Genomic DNA, 18466 nt, shown 5'->3' on the forward strand with positions numbered 1-18466 from the left:
TGCAAAGACTATTACAACCTGGGTCGTTTAACAACTTGTTTACAAAATTTTGTCTTTTATGTTGTAACTAGCAAAAAGTTGAAGTTGCTCAGTTTCAATACAAATCACTGAAGAAAAACACTAGTCGCTAAAACAGTTCACACCGTAGTATCCCAACCTGTTCAAATTTCACCTGAAGACCTATAATCAATAAGATTGATAGACTTTATAAATTTAGTTACCGTTAATAGGTTAAGTGTGTAAATATTTATCAGAAATTAGTAATTTAATTTACATCAGCGCATTCTTTCAGAGGGTTAATTTAACTTTGTTCATTTTTAATAAAAAAATACTTTAATGAGGGAATGTCTATTGTCTAGTTCTATACAGTGAAAGCTTCACTTGGATACTTACCATTATAAACTAAAGCGAAGAAAGCTTTCTTGACTAACAGCTGTGTGTCGAACACGACCAGTTTGGCACTGGTGGGGATCAAATCGTAGCACTTGTGGAACTTGAAGAACTTGACAAATATTTGGCTCTCGTCCTCCTCTGAAACAAAAAAAGATTGTGAGTGTGCGGCAGGAATACTGCGTACGAGACTTTGAATTGAAATTGCGTGGAAATACATATCAACATGAAAACATAATCTTATTGGACACATTTTTCCAAATTGAGGTATCCAGCTCATACATAGCTTTTTTTAGTAAGATGTGTGGCGAGATAAAGGGGATTTTTATTCTGATTGTGATGGAAGTACAAGAGGTTCTGAATCAAGACTGTGACCATAAACAAAATAATTTATAAATAAAAAACTTCTTTAAACAAAACGTTTTTAAACGCCCTAAAAAGTAGAAAATAGTTTACAAATAATTTATAAATATGTTGAGAGAGTATAAATACTTACGATTTAAAACGAAAAACGTTGGGTGCATGCAATTAATTGATAATAATAAATTAGTCAGTAGGTGAAGGTAATTGTAAACTATCAATTGCATGCACCCCACGTTTTTTGTTTTAAATCGTACAAGTATTTATACTCTCTCAACATATTTATAAATTATTTGTAAATTATTTTCTACTTTTTAGGGCGTTTAAAAACTAAAAAAGTTTTTTATTTATAAATTATTTTATACTTTTTAGTTTTAATGTGTGTGCATGTTAAATCTATTTCAAGCGTCTATATCAGATTAAGACAGAGGCATGTGGGAAATCTAAGGTTTATTTGAGTTTCTTTGCATATAATTATGTATTAGATTGCATGTATGGCCTACCTACTAACTAAATATATCAATCTATTTGATTTATTGTTTACTTTATAGAATACTAAATAAATTACAAATGACATTATTAACAAACTCCTTTATATATGCAATCAGATTGTTTATCTTTATTTTGAAATGTTTGTTTGTATAAAGAATCTCTTGGGAACAGAACCTGTACCTCTTAACCTCTGCTTTTTGAACTGTCAAATTTAAGTATTTACAGCTGACTTAAATTAGTTGATATATTTACATCCTTTCAAAATGTAAACATGAAAAATTTGGAAGCCCATGGGGCGTAGCCCAAGGGAAATATGAAAATTAAATGATATAATATCGCATTGTCATGCATTTGTGAGCTATGTTTCAAATTTCAAGTCTCTAGCTCATCGGGAAGTATCAAAATTTGCAAGAAATCGATTTAATAAAAACAAGCCCATGGGGCGTAGCCCAAGGGAAATATGAAAATTAAATTGTATAATATTGCATTGCCTTCCATTTGTGAGATATGTTTCAAGTTTCAAGTCCCTAGCTCATCGGGAAGTTAGTATAAAATCGGTTGCAAAATTTGTAGCGGACAAGAAAGCGACCTAATAAAAACGTTTTAAAATATTGTTCTTTTATTTTGGTGGAAACACAACAGATTTTTTTTTTAGACTGTGGTGGACATTCTCCAGGTTTTGTATTGAAATTGTAATGATAATACAGGATATTTTGTTTTAAAGTTTTTTGGGCAGTAGTACAAGATTTCCTATAGTTAGTGAAGATAAGATAATGTAAAATAATTGAGATTGCATATACAGGATGTCCACCATTTGTTCAAACTAAATTTCAGTGACTTTAGGGGAGAGGGGACGGTTTTAAAACACTTCTATTTGGAACTGATAAGACGATACTTTTCAGTGACTTGAACTAGAGATAGTTGGGCATACAATATTTTTTGCCGTGACGATTTTGAGTTGTTGGCCTGCTCCCTAAATATGTCTCCTCTTGGATTCTGTAATATGAATTTAATCATTGCTTGCAACAAGGGGCAAAAAAGCTGGTTTGAAAAACTTTATTTTAGTTAGGTCTGATTTTTTCTTGACTTTTGGAATGTTAAAATGAAAATCCGTCACTTTTCAGTGACTTTGGTTACTTCATTGACCAGTAGACACCCTATTATGCAAGATTTTTATTTTAGACCCTGTCACTTATCAAAGCTGTCACTTCACAGCTTCATGCTAAATGAGTTTGCCCTGCATGAACAACATTGCTTTATGACAGATGCAGGTCTAAGTATTATGTCACAATGTTGTGTTTACTTTAGTTACGTAATTGTAGGTGAGAAAAAGTAAAATTGGCTCTAGTGCAAGAAAACTTTAACGGCAAAAAAAAAAAAAAAAAAAAAACAAACAAATCAGTAAAAAGTTCAGTTTCAGAATAAAAAATATTTATCCATACTAATGTATGTACATGCACGAATAGTGTCAAATGTCAATGTCAGACCACAGCTAATTTCTTACATTTTTAGCAAATTTTCCATGTAGGGAATGAGCTATTGCTGTACTCATGGTAAGACCTGGACGTGGGACCGATTTATTTTTTATATTTTGTATTATAATATCGATTAACATTTGTTCATTTATTGCTTTATTAAAAATCATAAAACATGATTGCTCCGCTCATCTGGCTTTCACTGCTATTAAAGCAATCCTAGTAATTTTTCTATGAGTTTCCATCCTAAGATAAATTGCCTGACAATTCAAAATAAAAAAATTTCCACACCAGAACTACAAACCTATGTCAAATATAAATGGCATCGGAAAAAGTAATATCTCACTAAAATGAACAAAGAGTAACTTTCTCAAACTATTGTCGGTAAACAATTGTGAGGAAACAAAGTCGAAATTGCAATATGAATTTTAAATGTGGAAGAAAACTTTGCGGCTAAAACAACATTTTGGCATCGTGTCAAGAAGTCTACATAACACTTGTCTGCAAGACTCATGGGAAAAATACAAACAGCTGTTTACCTGCAGATGATGCAATGGCTATTTATAAATGTTTTCAAGAACTACTTGATAAAGCTGTTTCGCTTATCAATTTATTTTATCAATGTGGCATACAATGGTTTCCGTTAGAACGTTAGCGAATGTTTTCTTAGGTGAGTTTATAGGTTACATAGTTTATTTTCTCTCAGTGATAAAAGTTAAACCAAAGACTTGTAAATATCAATCCTTTAAAATAAATGTACAATTTTCAAAATAATCTAATTTAAGGCAACGCTGGATTTTCTATTGAAAAGTACAGTTTGATGATGTAATTTCACAAGGAAAGTAGGCCTATAATCATAATACTGGCTTCCAGTCCTAAAAGTGTATTTTTATCCAAAGGAGTGAGATTCCGATATTTTATTTTATAATGCAAAATATTGAAACAACAATGCCGAGGTTTGCCTTGAATACGGACCTGTTTTAACTGACACATCAGTTAGCCAACATGGCAGTTTGACAGATGAAATTGTGTGACTAAACACAATGCTACGGTGAATTTGTTTTGCATTTTTCAAGAAATACTTTACATCATGTTTGACGATAGACTAGATTGCCTGTACAGGTTTTTCTAAGTCCCTGTACATGGTAAAAAGCTATAGCCTACCAAAATATGCTTATAGTAAAAATGTATAACAGTGTTTGGGTGTGTCTAATGTTGGATAATGTGTTATGCCGTTAATAAATCTTGCAATGAGAGATTTCTTGTAGATGTATTACGATTGAAACAGAGTAATTCAGATCATTTTTGCAAAAAGCAACAACTATTAAATTCAATTTATTTCTTCAACTATGCACAAGTTCACCAGGAAGCTAAAATAGTACTGTTACAATGAATATTATTTAAAGAGAGCCATAACCATCCAAACATATTCTGAATCATGATTTTTATGAAGAAAATAAAATTCTCGTGTTGTAAACAAATTCAGCATTTTCTAAACCCAACCTCAGCACTGAACCTCTTAACCATTTCCTAACCTCAAAATCAACCAAGAATACAAAATACAACACAAAAATGAGTAAATGAAATGAAAGTGAAACAGAATAACCTCCAACAAAATGACTTCCTCACATTTTAAGGGTGCCATTTTGAAAGATGAAGACCATGGCATTTATGAGAACAATCTTTAAACTTACCCCAGAAATAATTGTACAAGTGAGAAGAGGAAGTTTGTTGGGCAGCCATCACCGAGGAGCAACTAGACCAGATCATTACACCAGATGACTGAGACATTTGGCCTTGAAAACCAGAGATATCCCACAAAGATCTATCAACAGTTACGTTGTCTTGTTTCCGCTTTAATCTATAGGACTGCTGATAATGTGAGAACATCGAACTCCCAAGAAAAGTTAACAAACTAATACGATTTTACATTAGGAAGGTTTCCACATATGTTTTCAAATGGAAAATTTCAGGATAAAATAATGATTTTCAGGAACAATCTTTGAATCCACAAAAATTGTAGGTTTGTAACTTATTTTTTAAATTCATATTATTAAACAAAAAATTTATAAAAAACAAGTATGTAACCTCCAGTGAGACAAAGATTTCAATTAATACGGCAAAATCAGCTGTAAATGTAAAAAATTGCTCTGTTTCAACCTCTGCAATCTTAGTTTTATGTGCTCTCTTGAACTTTATAAAAATATGAATGAAAACTAATGAAACTGGCATTTTATTTATAACTTTAGGACATGTATATAGTTCAAAGATAATAAGATAATAAGGCACACTATGTAAGCCAAACTCAAGGACTTTTCCAAGGCACTCCAAAAATTCCAGGTTTTTCAAGAACAGATCTCTTAATTTAAAGTCAACTATTTGAAAGTAAAAATCTTAGAAAAAATATCAACGACAAAACTAAAATAAAATAAATTTAATTGTATAAAACGTTTATATTAAAACTGTTTAATTACTACCAAACCTTCAACCAGAAGAGACTAGGACCATTAATTGTAAGCCGTTAATGATGATATTTTTGCTACATCATTAAGTTTCCAATTCCTAAGACACCTTACCTAAAGGTTGTTCAGAGGAATTTTATATAAATCACTAAACCTTTACAAAAATAACTCACTTGCAAAATATAATAGAATAAAATATATTCCAGAAACAAACGTAGGTGCAATAACAATAAACTACTTTATCGGACAATGCAGTTCAAAATATCAAGGATTCACTTTGGTCCAACGACCCCGTAAGCAAGCAATTGTGTCTCCTTGCTGTATGCGTGTGCATGTGTGTGTGTGTGAAGTGTGTGGTTTATGTAGGCCATGGCCAACAGTCAAATGACGACATAGGACAGTGCCCTCAGACCAGGTGGCGGCCAAACTGCTCACAAACCTAACCTAACCTTCAGCTCAGCTGCTTTTATGGTGTTTTTGAAAATCTTTTAATCAGCCTATTTAAAATTATATATTTTTAAAAATTCATTTAAAAAAACATTTTACTGATACATAACAATACTAGGCACAGAAAATGACAGCTTTGGTTTGATAAGTTTTTGTATACAAACACAAAATCTTCGCTAGTAATAATTACAAAACATGTTTTAATTTTCAAAATTATTATTAATGGTCGGTCCTTAAAAAGAAATTCACGATGATGTGAACAATAATCATCACAAGGCTTTTCTCTCCAAGGATAATTTTATGAGAACAAAATAGTTTATAGCATAATGACTTCAGAATACAAAAATTAAAAATAGTGTACTTTGGAAATCATTCATTGGTTGGTTTTCATTAAAGTAAAGGTCAGTTGTTGTTGAAAACCCAATAATTTATATAATTTTTTCATGTTTCCTTATCTTCCCCTTCTCAATCCCCTCATCCCCCATATCTAGGTTTCCCTTATCTTAAAATCTGTGCAACTTCTACTCTTGGTAGTTATTCAGTTTGGTAATCATTCTGTACGTTTTATATAAATACACATGAGGCAATCAAACAATAATTTAAAACAAAAAGTAAGATTAAATGTAAATGGATTAAACCTAAGAATGGATTAAAGAAAAGTTATTTATGTACTTATAGGTGCTGTATTAGTCATAATGTAGTAAATATATTGGATATTCTAGAAAAACTATATATTAAATAGCAGGAGGCAAAGACAAAAACAATTAAGCACCTACACAAAATTTAATCAATTAAACTTTTTAAGATTTTTTGCATCTTTTTTTAATGAATTAATAATTAATAATTAACTAATAAGGTTTTTTGTAATCTGTTTTGCATATGTATGAAATCCCAAGGTATAAATGAAATTGTTGTCAAAAGGTAGACTGGGTTAGACATATAAAATCTCTTGGCCAAACTCCAAGTCAACTCCACGCCTGACCTTGCAACAGTAACTGGGCGAGAAGCTCCTTCCAAGCGGAGTCGACTGCCTCAAACTCCTTGATCTCATCAATCCTATAGACTTCTTGGTCGTCCACGATCGACCGCAGGTGATGGCCGAGGAAGTTGCTGTAGGTGTGTAGCCGAATCATCTTCACCCGTCATCGTATCCTCTAATAATCACTCCACTTCGCAAGTCTTTCGGAGGATTTCGAGTTTAAACCGCGGAGGATATCTTCTATCTTAGACTGCTGAGAATTATATTTGTCGACAGATGAGATTGGACGTTTAAACTGATATGGATGAAGAAGATTAAAGAAGATGGTTTTTTTCAAAATCTATTGTCCTCTAAAAGCAAAGAAATCTGTGCAATCTACCAACACTGCAGCAGATCCCTTATGACTGCCAAGAATTACTATTACTGGATTTTGGAGAGCCAAGAAGTTGATGATGATTTTTTTTTTATAAAGTATATAGAGTTCAGCTAGCTTACATGAGGATTAGAATTCAGGTGCTACTATGTATAAAAAAGGGTTACAAAACATAAAACTGATATTTTGTCCTAATATAGGAGTAGTTTGAACATACTAAAAGAGTCTGATACTAGGAAAGAATATTAGTGTTTTTTTTATCCTTGTGTTATTTATAGTGTCCTTGAAATGCAATTTATTTCAGGTAAGCTAGCAGAACTCTTTCCCTTTTCAACGAGTCTAGAACAAAAGTTACCATGTTGTGATGTACAGATTAGAAGACATTATTCGTTGGATTCCCAGAACACAGTTAATTGAACCAATAACAGTTTGTAATAAAAACATCAAAACAGAACACACCCCTAATCAATACTACAAACACTATACGAATAAACTTTTTCCTTAAACGAGTTGAAGTTGAAGTAACGATGAAACAATAAAATAAAACTCAATGAAATCCTGAAGAAAAAAAGTGGAAAACTTACGCGATTCAGTAAAATGGCAAAAAATGGCAAAAAAAATTTTAAAAAATGGTAAAATGGTAAAATGGCTCAAAGGAATGGAGTTCCTAATATTTTTCAGTTTTTAAAGTTTTAGTAATAACAAAATATTTAGTTTTATGTTACAAAGGAATGAGGTTTTGCAGGTTTGACAATGCTTAGAGATATTTTGCGAATAACATCCATCACAATGCCTTGAACAGATTGGCAATGCAACAACCAAATTGGATTGGGCTTGCATTTGGCAACTGTATTTGGCCTATTTAGGCTACAAGGAGTAAAATATTAGAGCAACTTGGCAGCACTCGAGTTCAAAACCTGTCAAACCAATCAGTCTCCAGGTAAGAGGCAGAGAAAAATGTGAATTGGACAGTTTCACCTGGAGGAAAACTCATACTAAATGCAGAGAATTGCTGGTAAAGCAAAGGAAGAAAGTATTAGGTTACCAATACAAAGAAAAGATAAATAAAAAAAATCAATAACATAAAAAATGATTTTCAGAAATTACCTTAAAAAAAAATTACACTCACAAATGAGATACCTACATAGAAATTAATATAGTTATCAGAGAGCACTTATACTATAAGAAGTATATAAAGATGATTCTACCCTTGTAGACAACATCTCAAGTAATGTTAAAAGCTTTAACGCTACTTGTAATCTTTATCAACACAAATTGACCGGAAGGTTACTAAAATTTGCAAGAAACTACTTCCCAAGATAAAAACTACAGAAACACATCAAAACATCATTGTTCAACCTAACAAAGCATCCACCAACTCCACCATTGTTATAAAACAAACAAAGCACAATAAAGAACCTAAAAATACCAAAGTGATCCTCAACAATTAATGTGCACACTAAATTGTGAAGAAACGGAGCGAATAAATAAAACAAACTGTCAAAACCGTGGACGCGGCGTAAACAAGAGTATAACAAGCACAACACAACACATTCACACGTCAAACAAAGCTAATTAGTGGACGCAAGGGCCACAGGCAACTGCGGCTTTAGCGACGAGTCTCGGAGAGGTTAAATTTGGAATTTGGCACCTTTGGGGACCCCCACTCTTCCGGCATTCAGCACTCCCTCATTTGCTACTCTGCTTGCAGACTTAAAACTGCGATCGATAAATTGTGCGTGAAACTGTCGCGACAATCGCCAAATGAACCAGCTCAACAACGGTAATGATGCCAGACCAAAGTAATAGAAAAACCAACACTAACTGTCTTTGTGTAGTTTCATGGTAGAACATCTGGATTTAGAGAATTACTCGCTTGGATTGACTCACCGAGAGTTTTGCGGGGTATAATTGGATGCATTGTAAGCAAATAGCTGCACTTCTAAGAACAATTTAGAAACAATGATCATTACGTTGTCAACATGGTATTTTGCACGTAATGTGTCTTTGGTCTATCCATGAGTAAGACTACTCGTTCTTTAGGACACTGAAATAGCTAAAACATTCCCTTGAGACTAAACAAATTTTGACTGGTCAACTACATTCAATGTAGAGTGGTTTGATTAAAGTAATCTACTTTTAGATTAAGTAGAAAACGACAACGATTATCTACTTAGGGGATTAAAGCAAATGATAGGCCTACTACAACTCACCATTTTCAAATTTTACATATTTTGACTTGTCCAATAGTAAATTGGATGTAGATCAATTCGATTATGGTAATCTGCTCTCAAATTAAGTGGCTAACGACAGTGGTAATGTAGTCACAAGGCTTAAGATGAATGAAACAAAACAAACACATTAACTCACCAAGATCAGAAATGTTGACTTTCTCGAGGAATGGATCCGCGACAGGAAGCTGAAACAAAACAAGATTATGAAAACATCGGAATTTCACATCGTTTGGTTTTGTTTGCATGTTTATGATAATAGAATGAAACAAAATATAAAATCTAATTAAAAAAGGGTTTTGATGTATTTTATTAAATTTATCTCAAACTTTTATTTGATTCATTAGATTTTTAAACTTGGTTGTTGCTGTTGATTTTTTTCTTTATTTTTTCGACTTTGTTGAGGGGATTCGATATTTTTATCCTTGAAAAAAAAAATCTCCTTCTGTAATGAGAATAGAAAATGCCCCTTATGCAAAAAAACCTGCAAATCAACAGGCTTCCCAGGTTGGTTTATTGAGTTTTATTGGAAAAAGGTTAAAACCCCCTAAAAAATTATATGATACCGCTAGTAAATTTAAGAAATTAATTGTGAATAAATTTTATACAATAAAACAGAATGATAACTAATTGTTATCCTCCAACCCCCAATACAGCTTACACATGGGGAGCTGGTCCAGTGCATTGGTCCTGGGTTCAAATCAGGCTGATCACCAATACCGTAGTTTTGTTTTAACTATGTAAACCCGCAGCCTGCTAATCATAGCCCTACCTAATGTTTAAAACAATTTCGAAATAGAGCCTAGCACCCTAGGATGTAAAAAGCGCATACAAATTCATATAATTTCCACAACTCACCACAACTTTCTTGAAGAGCGCCTGTGGTTTGCGCATCACACTTTGGGCGATCCGAGAGTACCACGTGGGAGAAAGAGGGGGTGCCTCGGGGTCGGGGGCGAGCGTGCTGCTGCCCCAAATACCGAAAAACATCTCGCTACATTCTCACAACATCCGTGATCCACTTCAACATATTCTACTTCACTTTGTCAACATACTGTCTTGAAATCTGTTATTTTACCAAATTTTCAAATACAACCTAAAAAGGGCAAATAATTGTTTTTGAGTGGTTCCAAGTTTCAGAGTATTCTAACTTCACTTTATCAACTTCATTTTGTCTCAAGAATATCCAACCGCCGACAAAATTATTTGATACTAATTAATAGGGGAATAATATGAATGCATGATTCAAATGCTCAGTGAAATAAATTTGTCATTCTAAACAATTTTCTGATACAAACTAATAGGTGTATGGTTGTTTAAAAATTTCCAAGTTTCAGTGAAATATTTTTAACTAAGTACGTCAATTGTGGCATAGCTAACATTTTTTAATAACCTTTTCATTTAGTGATCTTTTAAATTTATTAAAATAATTTCATCTGCTGTTGCTACATTGTCCCTGCTATGCACAAATCTTTTCTAGACCAAATGTTTAGTAAGCTCATTGACTGCATGTATAGGTGCTGTTAAAAATCCTAGATTATTTTACATTAAAAAAACCAATACCGGTAGTCAAAATTTGAAACAGATTTTAATTCAAGTAAATGAAAATGCTTCTTAATTGATTACTATCTTTTACCTCATATTTTACTGAGCTGTGAAATTTAAATATTTTAATCCCATATTTGAAAGATTTGTTGAATGTATGGACTTAATAATGTCAGCCTAATTTAAAACATTAGACAAATAGAAAAAATATAATTCATGGGCTAAAAAGAAGGTATTCAATTGCACCTATGGTATATTGTGTTTTACTTTCAGATAGAATTCTATATTCAAAGACGGTAATAACAATGTTTTCACACACATTTTTAAGAAAGGAATAAAACACCTCCCTCGTAAATAATACAAAAATATTGCCAGATTCCTCATTATTTACAAACACAATATTTGGCAAGAGCAGTGTAAATAGAATACGAGTGCTAAAATAACCTTGTATCACCAAAAAATACCGGGCCAAGAATAGCTCCCTGGACAACACCAACAGAAAGCTGTTTGCTCAAGGCATCTCAAGGATTCCAAACACAGTTCACGAACATTAGAGTTTCTGTGTGATTTTTTTCTGTTGCAGACAAATTTGACTTTTTGCAAATTTGCAATGTAGGAATCTAGGGATAATCTTTGTTAACATCTCTTGCAGAAAATATCTTTGAAAATCAATTTAATCGGACGTACTGTGCCACATTATTCTCAATGGTAAAAGACCAATAATTAAAATTATACTAAAATAAAATAATTATTTATATATTTTAAAATCAGTTTAATGATTCATAATAATCAGTCGTCAAAGTGAGAATTGTATTTGTTGAAACTTCAACAGAAAGATTTTTAGTATTGGGATGGAGAGTATCCCTCTACTACCTAGAGTTTAATTAAATATTTTCGTATGTTGCATAAAACATGGTTGGATATTTACACTCTAATATAACAATTGTCAGACAATTTGTAATTTTGTCTAATATTGTCTGTATGAAAACCACTATCACATGAACAAGTAACACACAGTATTGAAATGCATGCTGAAATAGTGACGCAGTTGGGCGTATTTCAAGCAGAGATGAATGAAAGATGAGATGCCTTGTGTAGCTTTGTGTTGAGATGGCTTGAGACTGTACACTATCTGACAAACTTTTGAAACTTTTAGGAAAAAAATAGAAAAAACACTATCTGGATTAAATTTTGCTGAACAAACCAACAATTTTGAGTCAGTAAATACTGTACATTTATACAATTTTTCAGTACCGTGAGCATTTTCAAACATATTTAGCTACATTGCTTTATAGGGTGATATTTTTAAATTTAAGCTATCGTTATTTTATTTCCCTACTTTATAGACCATCCTAAATGGGCCAAACCATAGGATAATGAGTAGACCCCTCACGTTATTCGGCATTTCTATACTCCGCGCCAAAGCTGGTGGCAGCTGAGGGATTAGGACAGCCAGGTTGGTGAGCAGGTCCGACCTATGCAACGATCACATAAGACCAATTTCTGTTATTTACTATGTATTGTTAAATTTATGTGATCGTTGGACCTATGTAGTCCTACCTGGCGGTCCTAATCCCTCAGCCGCCACCAGCTTTGGCGCGGAGTATAATTTAAAAGAGTTAAGTAGGTATATTTAACTTTTTTTTTATCTTTAATGAACTTTATGAAACTATAAATATAAGCCACAATAGAAGTACCTAGGCCTACAAATAAACTGTGGGACAGACACAGATTCATAACATCTCATCAATAAACAGAAGGTGCTTTGTATTGATAAGAGCATTAACACACTTGTGCAGATAATCTCTGATGATTCATTATTCATACAATCACAGACAATAGGCCATTTATTAATTATTAATTGGTTCCTTAGTCTATGATAAAATGCAGAAACTACTGGGAGTGTTACTTTAAAAAACAAATGGTTAAAACAAGAGCTTTTTTTTATTATCTATATAAAGAGTAGTCTATCTATGCCATTTTTATCAATATCAAATTGTTATGTCTGAGTGTTTTAAATTGAACCATCTGAAAAAAGTTACAAATTGAAATGTTAGGAGTCCCACACTCTTAGTGACAAGAAGATAAAAATTGCAATTGGATATTTCAACTTTTGTTCAGACATTATCAAACTTACAAAAATGTAGTAGAGTAATTTGATATTTTTTAGTGATTATACTATTATGAAAATAATAGCATTAAATTATAGCAGATGAAGAGTTTAAGGGTTAGAATTAGAAAGTGATGCATTTGCAATCTTAAGAAGCTATTGAAAACTTGTTTTTTTAAATAAAAGTGTATTAGATGAAAATTGTAGGACTAGATATGGTATAGTTTAATAAATTTGTAAAGTTAACCATCAAAAGCTCTTGCACCACTTCATATTTATGCGAATAGAAAAACAATCTTATTGAGTTAGTATTCTTCACATTATATTCTCAGAACCAAAATATGTCAATTTGGAAAATTTGGTAAAAAAAAATTTTATTGGGGTGTAAGCAGAAACTGACAGCTCATGATGTGGGATCAATATCCAAATTAAGCACTAAAACCGGACACATACAAGTTCAACTTATAATCGAATAAATCGTTTTTACACATAACAAGTTTATCATTAAACATTTTAAATTTTGAAATTAAATTGATTTGGTTATAACAACATCAAAATTATCCATCCTTGAGACAGAATTGCATCATATTCCCAAGGCCGTCTGTTGTCAAGGGAGTGAATTGACCTAATTAATTACAGATCACAATCAGGTGATAAGGTGGGGGTGGGGTTAGAGGTCATGTGGCCATTGACCTACCCTCCCTAGCTACAGTGTCAAGGACAAAATATGTTTACCTGGTATAAAATTCAAATTTCCTAATTAAGTAACAGATTAAAATATTTAAAAACAACCACAATGATGATAAATTAAAAACTACGCGTCACGAAATTCTAGACAAATGCCCACCAACACAATCGTTATCAAACTGATAAGGATATCACTGATAATTAACCGGGGACAAACTGAATCATTTAATATTGTCACTGTAAAATTAAAAGTTACACTTAATCACGCACTCTCACTTCCAGCATCCATGACCCACACACGAAAATACGGAGAGAACAACAAGTTATCGACTCGTCACTCGCTCCAGTCCAATGCTGGAGTGAGAACGAGAAGTGAGAGTGAGAGAGAAAGTGGACTGGGTTGTCTGCTAGATCGCAGCACATGTCGCGTCGATGTAGTTCGCGAGCGAGCCGCTAAGAGCGGGTTGTCGCACGTAGTTCGGGAGGATGCCACTAGAATGCATGGCAGGGTGTAAATATAAACAAACATTCCTGCTGACGAGCATCTGACGACTAGTGGTGACACAAAAAACGACGGGACGGATTGCCTACCAATGTTTTTTAAATCGATTTCCTGCTTCCAGCTATTCATATTCATTCACTAGCTGTTGTACCCGTGCTTTGCAACGGGAAGAGGACACAAAATAGAAACATTTTAATCTTTACATCTGTTGCATGTTGCATATAATAGTTACACATCTGTCAACGCTTTTAGAAACAATATTCAACTTTTATAGCCATAATAGAAACCTTTAAGTTATGACTTTTAAATCTGGTATGTAGTGGATACCACCATTTTGGTTTTGATTAATTTTAAATCTTGTGTTGGCTGATGTGAGAAAAACTGACCAAATCTTCGAATAAAACGTTGACATACATGATTTACCTTCATGCCCCTTAGTTACGTATTTTTTTAATTTATCATTGACATTTTAAATTTCAATTTTGAAGTTGCAAAAGTACCTACTAATTATTAAATTTAAATGAACATTTTTATAATTTCACTCTTCTTTATATTAAATCACAAATCCTTCCATCTTCAGTTTCTTCACTCACAATAAATCATTAGCAAAACTAAGTCAGCTGTTATAAACTTTAGAAATATTGCTGTGCCTTATTAATTTTGAAATATTAAAGAAACTATATCCATACGTACTATAAAAAATTTTAAACAAATAATTTAGCATTAAGGACAGCAGACAAAACTAATATGATTATCACAGCATCAAGGACTAAAAAATGTAATAGCAAATACAGTATATGTTTCATCGCATCTCTGATTCTACTCTACAAAAATATCAACAAACAACTTAATATACAAACCAGTTCTTTTAATCAGTTCCATCGTCCATTGCCTTTACATTTTCACACTTACCATTAAGTAAACATAGTAACAGATATTTTAGAAACAAAAGAACACTGTGTACTGCTTAGTTTTATGATATTTCCTTGGTTTAAAATTAATCAGTGGTGTGGCAAAACACAAATAAGAAATGTATCAAATAAAGTAAATGTGAACTGAAAGGTATGTTAAGATAAAATAAGAGTATTTTATATTACTATTGATAATTAAATATAGTTACACATATACAACAGATTTTAGAAAACAAAAATCAACGACGTACAATTTAGTTATTGATGATATTCTTTAGTTTGATTAAAGCATAGGTTTAGCAAAACACAACTCAATTTACCTAAATATAAAAACAATGTGATGTGCAAGTTATGTTAAGTTAATCCAACACATGTTAATTAAGCAGTTATAATTTATTTAAAGTAGCCTCCAAATTCATACAAAACATCTATACAATGTAATTTTCATACTGTTTCCATGAAAACATATCAATAACATTATTTTCATAACTTAGACGTTTAAAAAAATCCAAAGCAGAGCCGGAGTTGATACAGCAACGGTTATAGAATCTTTTTTTTCTATAATCATTGACATAGTTTTTTGATTAAATAATCTACGATAAAAGGTTAGATTAAAATAAACCTACCTCATAGTTATGGAAAATATTATATTTAATTTCTTTGTATCAGCTGACTGAAATTGTGAAATATGCAGTTTAGCAGTTCTTCTTGTTTACATTTAAATGTCAAAGCAAATGTATACAAACATTGTTAGTGTTCAAATCGCAGCCATGGAGACCAATCAATATTTACTTTTAAAATGTTCACCTCAGTACTTTTTAAGCCAAAGGGGCAAAGCCTACGGTCAGTATCGAAATGTGAATAGTTCTATAATGGTCCTTGGTATGGTAGCTATGTTTTTGTAAAAATTTAAGCCCAGTTGGTTCAGTAGTTTTTGTACCTATTAGTAACACACATACAGACAGACACCATTAGATATTTATATAATAGTATAGATTTCAGCATTCACTAATATTTCACTCAATATTGTACTACTATTTAATGCATTGTTTCACAAAATAAATTACTTATCAATTTATGTAAATTTTATACTGTACACTATTACATCTCCAAAAATTTGTTCACCCATTAGTAACGGAGCATTTTCAAATACCGTAATTAATTGGAAGTTAAATAACTTTCATAAAAAATTAAAAGTAAATATTAAGTTATTTTTATGAAGTAAAAAATATATTAAAAAATTATACACTATATAAATTATTATTATTATTTATTATTATATTATAAAGTTAAATGTTAGAATCTGTTTATCTGTTTAAAATTGACAAAAAATTCTACTTATCATATTACAGCCTATACAGGATGAATCAGACCACCCGTGCACAACGGTTTGGCCCAACAAACGAAAAAAAAATTTTCATTGAAAATCCTTCATTTAAATTTTTTAATGGGTTACGATTTTAAATTGTCACTTTAGGCCTTTTTGCTTTCAATATCGGGATCATTAAAAGTATAAATATATGTCCGAGAATTAATTAATTAAAACTAATTACTAATTAATTAAAATTAGCATAAAATTAAAAACAGGTTGAAAATCTACTAAGGCCTTTTACAACTTTTAGAAGTAAGGCATTTTTTGAAGGCGAAGGAGTGCGATTTTCGAAGAAGATAAATAGAGTGTCTTGTAGAAAATTTCATTCCTGACCATGAAAATTCTTTCAAATCTTTGCTAACACTTACAGTTTTCGAGCTATAGCAGTTACAAAAACTTGGTTTTTCTCAAAAAGGGGGGTTTTAAGGAAAAAATGTAGGGGGGGGGGTTGTGATTTGAAAATCTAACTATTTGGGAATTTCTGACTGGTTTGGGACCAAGATAGTCCTCCACAAAATATTTCAGACCCCTAGCTATTCTAGAACTGGATAAACATTAAGTTTGTATAACTGATCAGTGAGTCAGTGAGCTCAAGCGGCTGTATAGTGTATATTAAAGTATGTGAACGGGGGGTCGATTCATCCTGTATTCTACTTACATAGCTTAGGTATGTTTATAAATCAGTTACTTTAAAAAATATGTATTTCCAGTATTATTTTAGTAAAGATTTACAACAATTTTACAGGGGGGATATCTCACTTATTCTACACCCAAAATTAATTAATCCTAGTCAACAATTCAGATGACATACTTTTGCGATAGTTACTTTGGTAACCAACTAAACAAACGATTACCACGATACTGTCATGTCACCTTCAAGAGTGTGAAGATAAATTGTACGAGCTGTATAGCTCTTGTAAGGTGACTGTCACTCAACGTCCTGGCTGTTAGCTAGTTAACCTTTGACCTCACATTATACACAGCAGCCTGGGCCTGAGCCTTACAAGGCACCTCCACGTGTAATTGAATAAATTATGACAATATAGTCATAATAACGTCTAAATAATACAAAGATCCTAATAATATCGTAATAATACATGGTAATTTACTTATGAATAAACGTAAAGCGAAGAATCTAAAACTAATTGTGATTACTGATTTGTGTTTTCTAGTCCTTTAAATCAAAGTACAATTGTAGGAAAAATTATAAGCACTCAAGTTTGGAAAAAGATATTTTTGATATGGATTATACAATTGTGTTGAAATGGAAACCAAGTTGATGTAAGTTTGAATACACTTTACGTGGTAACAAAAATACTTTTCCGGAAAATCTATATAATTAATACGCTACATGAAACTTTGTTGGTTGAACTCCTCCCCCATTTCTTAACCGATTTTATCCATTGATGTCTCATTGGAAAGAGCGTGTCGTGCAGATTTGCAAACTGGCCTTACATTTTTGAAAATGTACCTTATGCTCTACCTCAGTGGCTTTGAAAGTTCCCATGTTATCCTTATGAAGAACATAATTGTTTACATTTTGATCAGGTGTATAATTTAATTGCTGTTATTTATTTTTCAATTCAAAGTCTTTTAAACCCATCGGAAATTATGATGACTTTATCTGTTTTCAAAAAACTACTTTACTTCTTTGCAATTGCTCGATTTCGAGCAACGTGTTTACTAGTTACTGTAATATTAATACAAACATGTACAATGTATACATGTGTTTTAGTGCAGTGCTCGTTGTGTCCATCTAGCCTCTATTTGCAAGAATTGCAATTTTCTTTCAGGGTTTACTGTATTTTCTCTTTTGACTGCAGTTTGAATGCAGATGCCCAAAAGTTGAAAGAATGTATCTAGTCATAAAGGTAAACTATACAAACAAACGGTCATTTTTTGTCAACATTTAAAATGACTAAAATGATTTACAGTACTACTTAAAATTTACAGTGAGAATCTTAGTTTTCACATACCAAAGTGAAATGTTATTCCATGTTGGTTTAAGTTAACAATCGGGCACTTCCTCCAAAATATTTCTTTTTAAGAAAAAGTCAAAATATGCTATTTCACTCAACAATATTGTCTATATTACTCAGAAATAGGTTCAGTTTACCTGAAATTGTCAAT

General features: G+C 32.0%; 1 protein-coding gene across 2 annotated transcripts in view; it reads right to left on the minus strand.

The window, feature by feature from the left end:
- LOC128993491 (5'-AMP-activated protein kinase subunit gamma-2-like) overlaps positions 1 to 18466 on the minus strand; it is a 326963-nt gene that overhangs the window by 16491 nt on the left and 292006 nt on the right. For both annotated transcript variants that reach the window (XM_054417433.1, XM_054417434.1), the window contains 2 exons: positions 9349 to 9397; positions 394 to 531 (listed from right to left, as the gene is read on the minus strand). In XM_054417433.1, the coding sequence (XP_054273408.1) occupies positions 394 to 531; positions 9349 to 9397 (187 nt within the window). The remainder of the gene's footprint in view (positions 1 to 393; positions 532 to 9348; positions 9398 to 18466) is intronic.

This window comes from Macrosteles quadrilineatus, unplaced genomic scaffold (genome assembly GCF_028750875.1).
Source record: "Macrosteles quadrilineatus isolate MER2022 unplaced genomic scaffold, UCM_ALF_1.0 Scaffold_4__1_contigs__length_99947679, whole genome shotgun sequence".
Taxonomy (NCBI): domain Eukaryota; kingdom Metazoa; phylum Arthropoda; class Insecta; order Hemiptera; family Cicadellidae; genus Macrosteles; species Macrosteles quadrilineatus.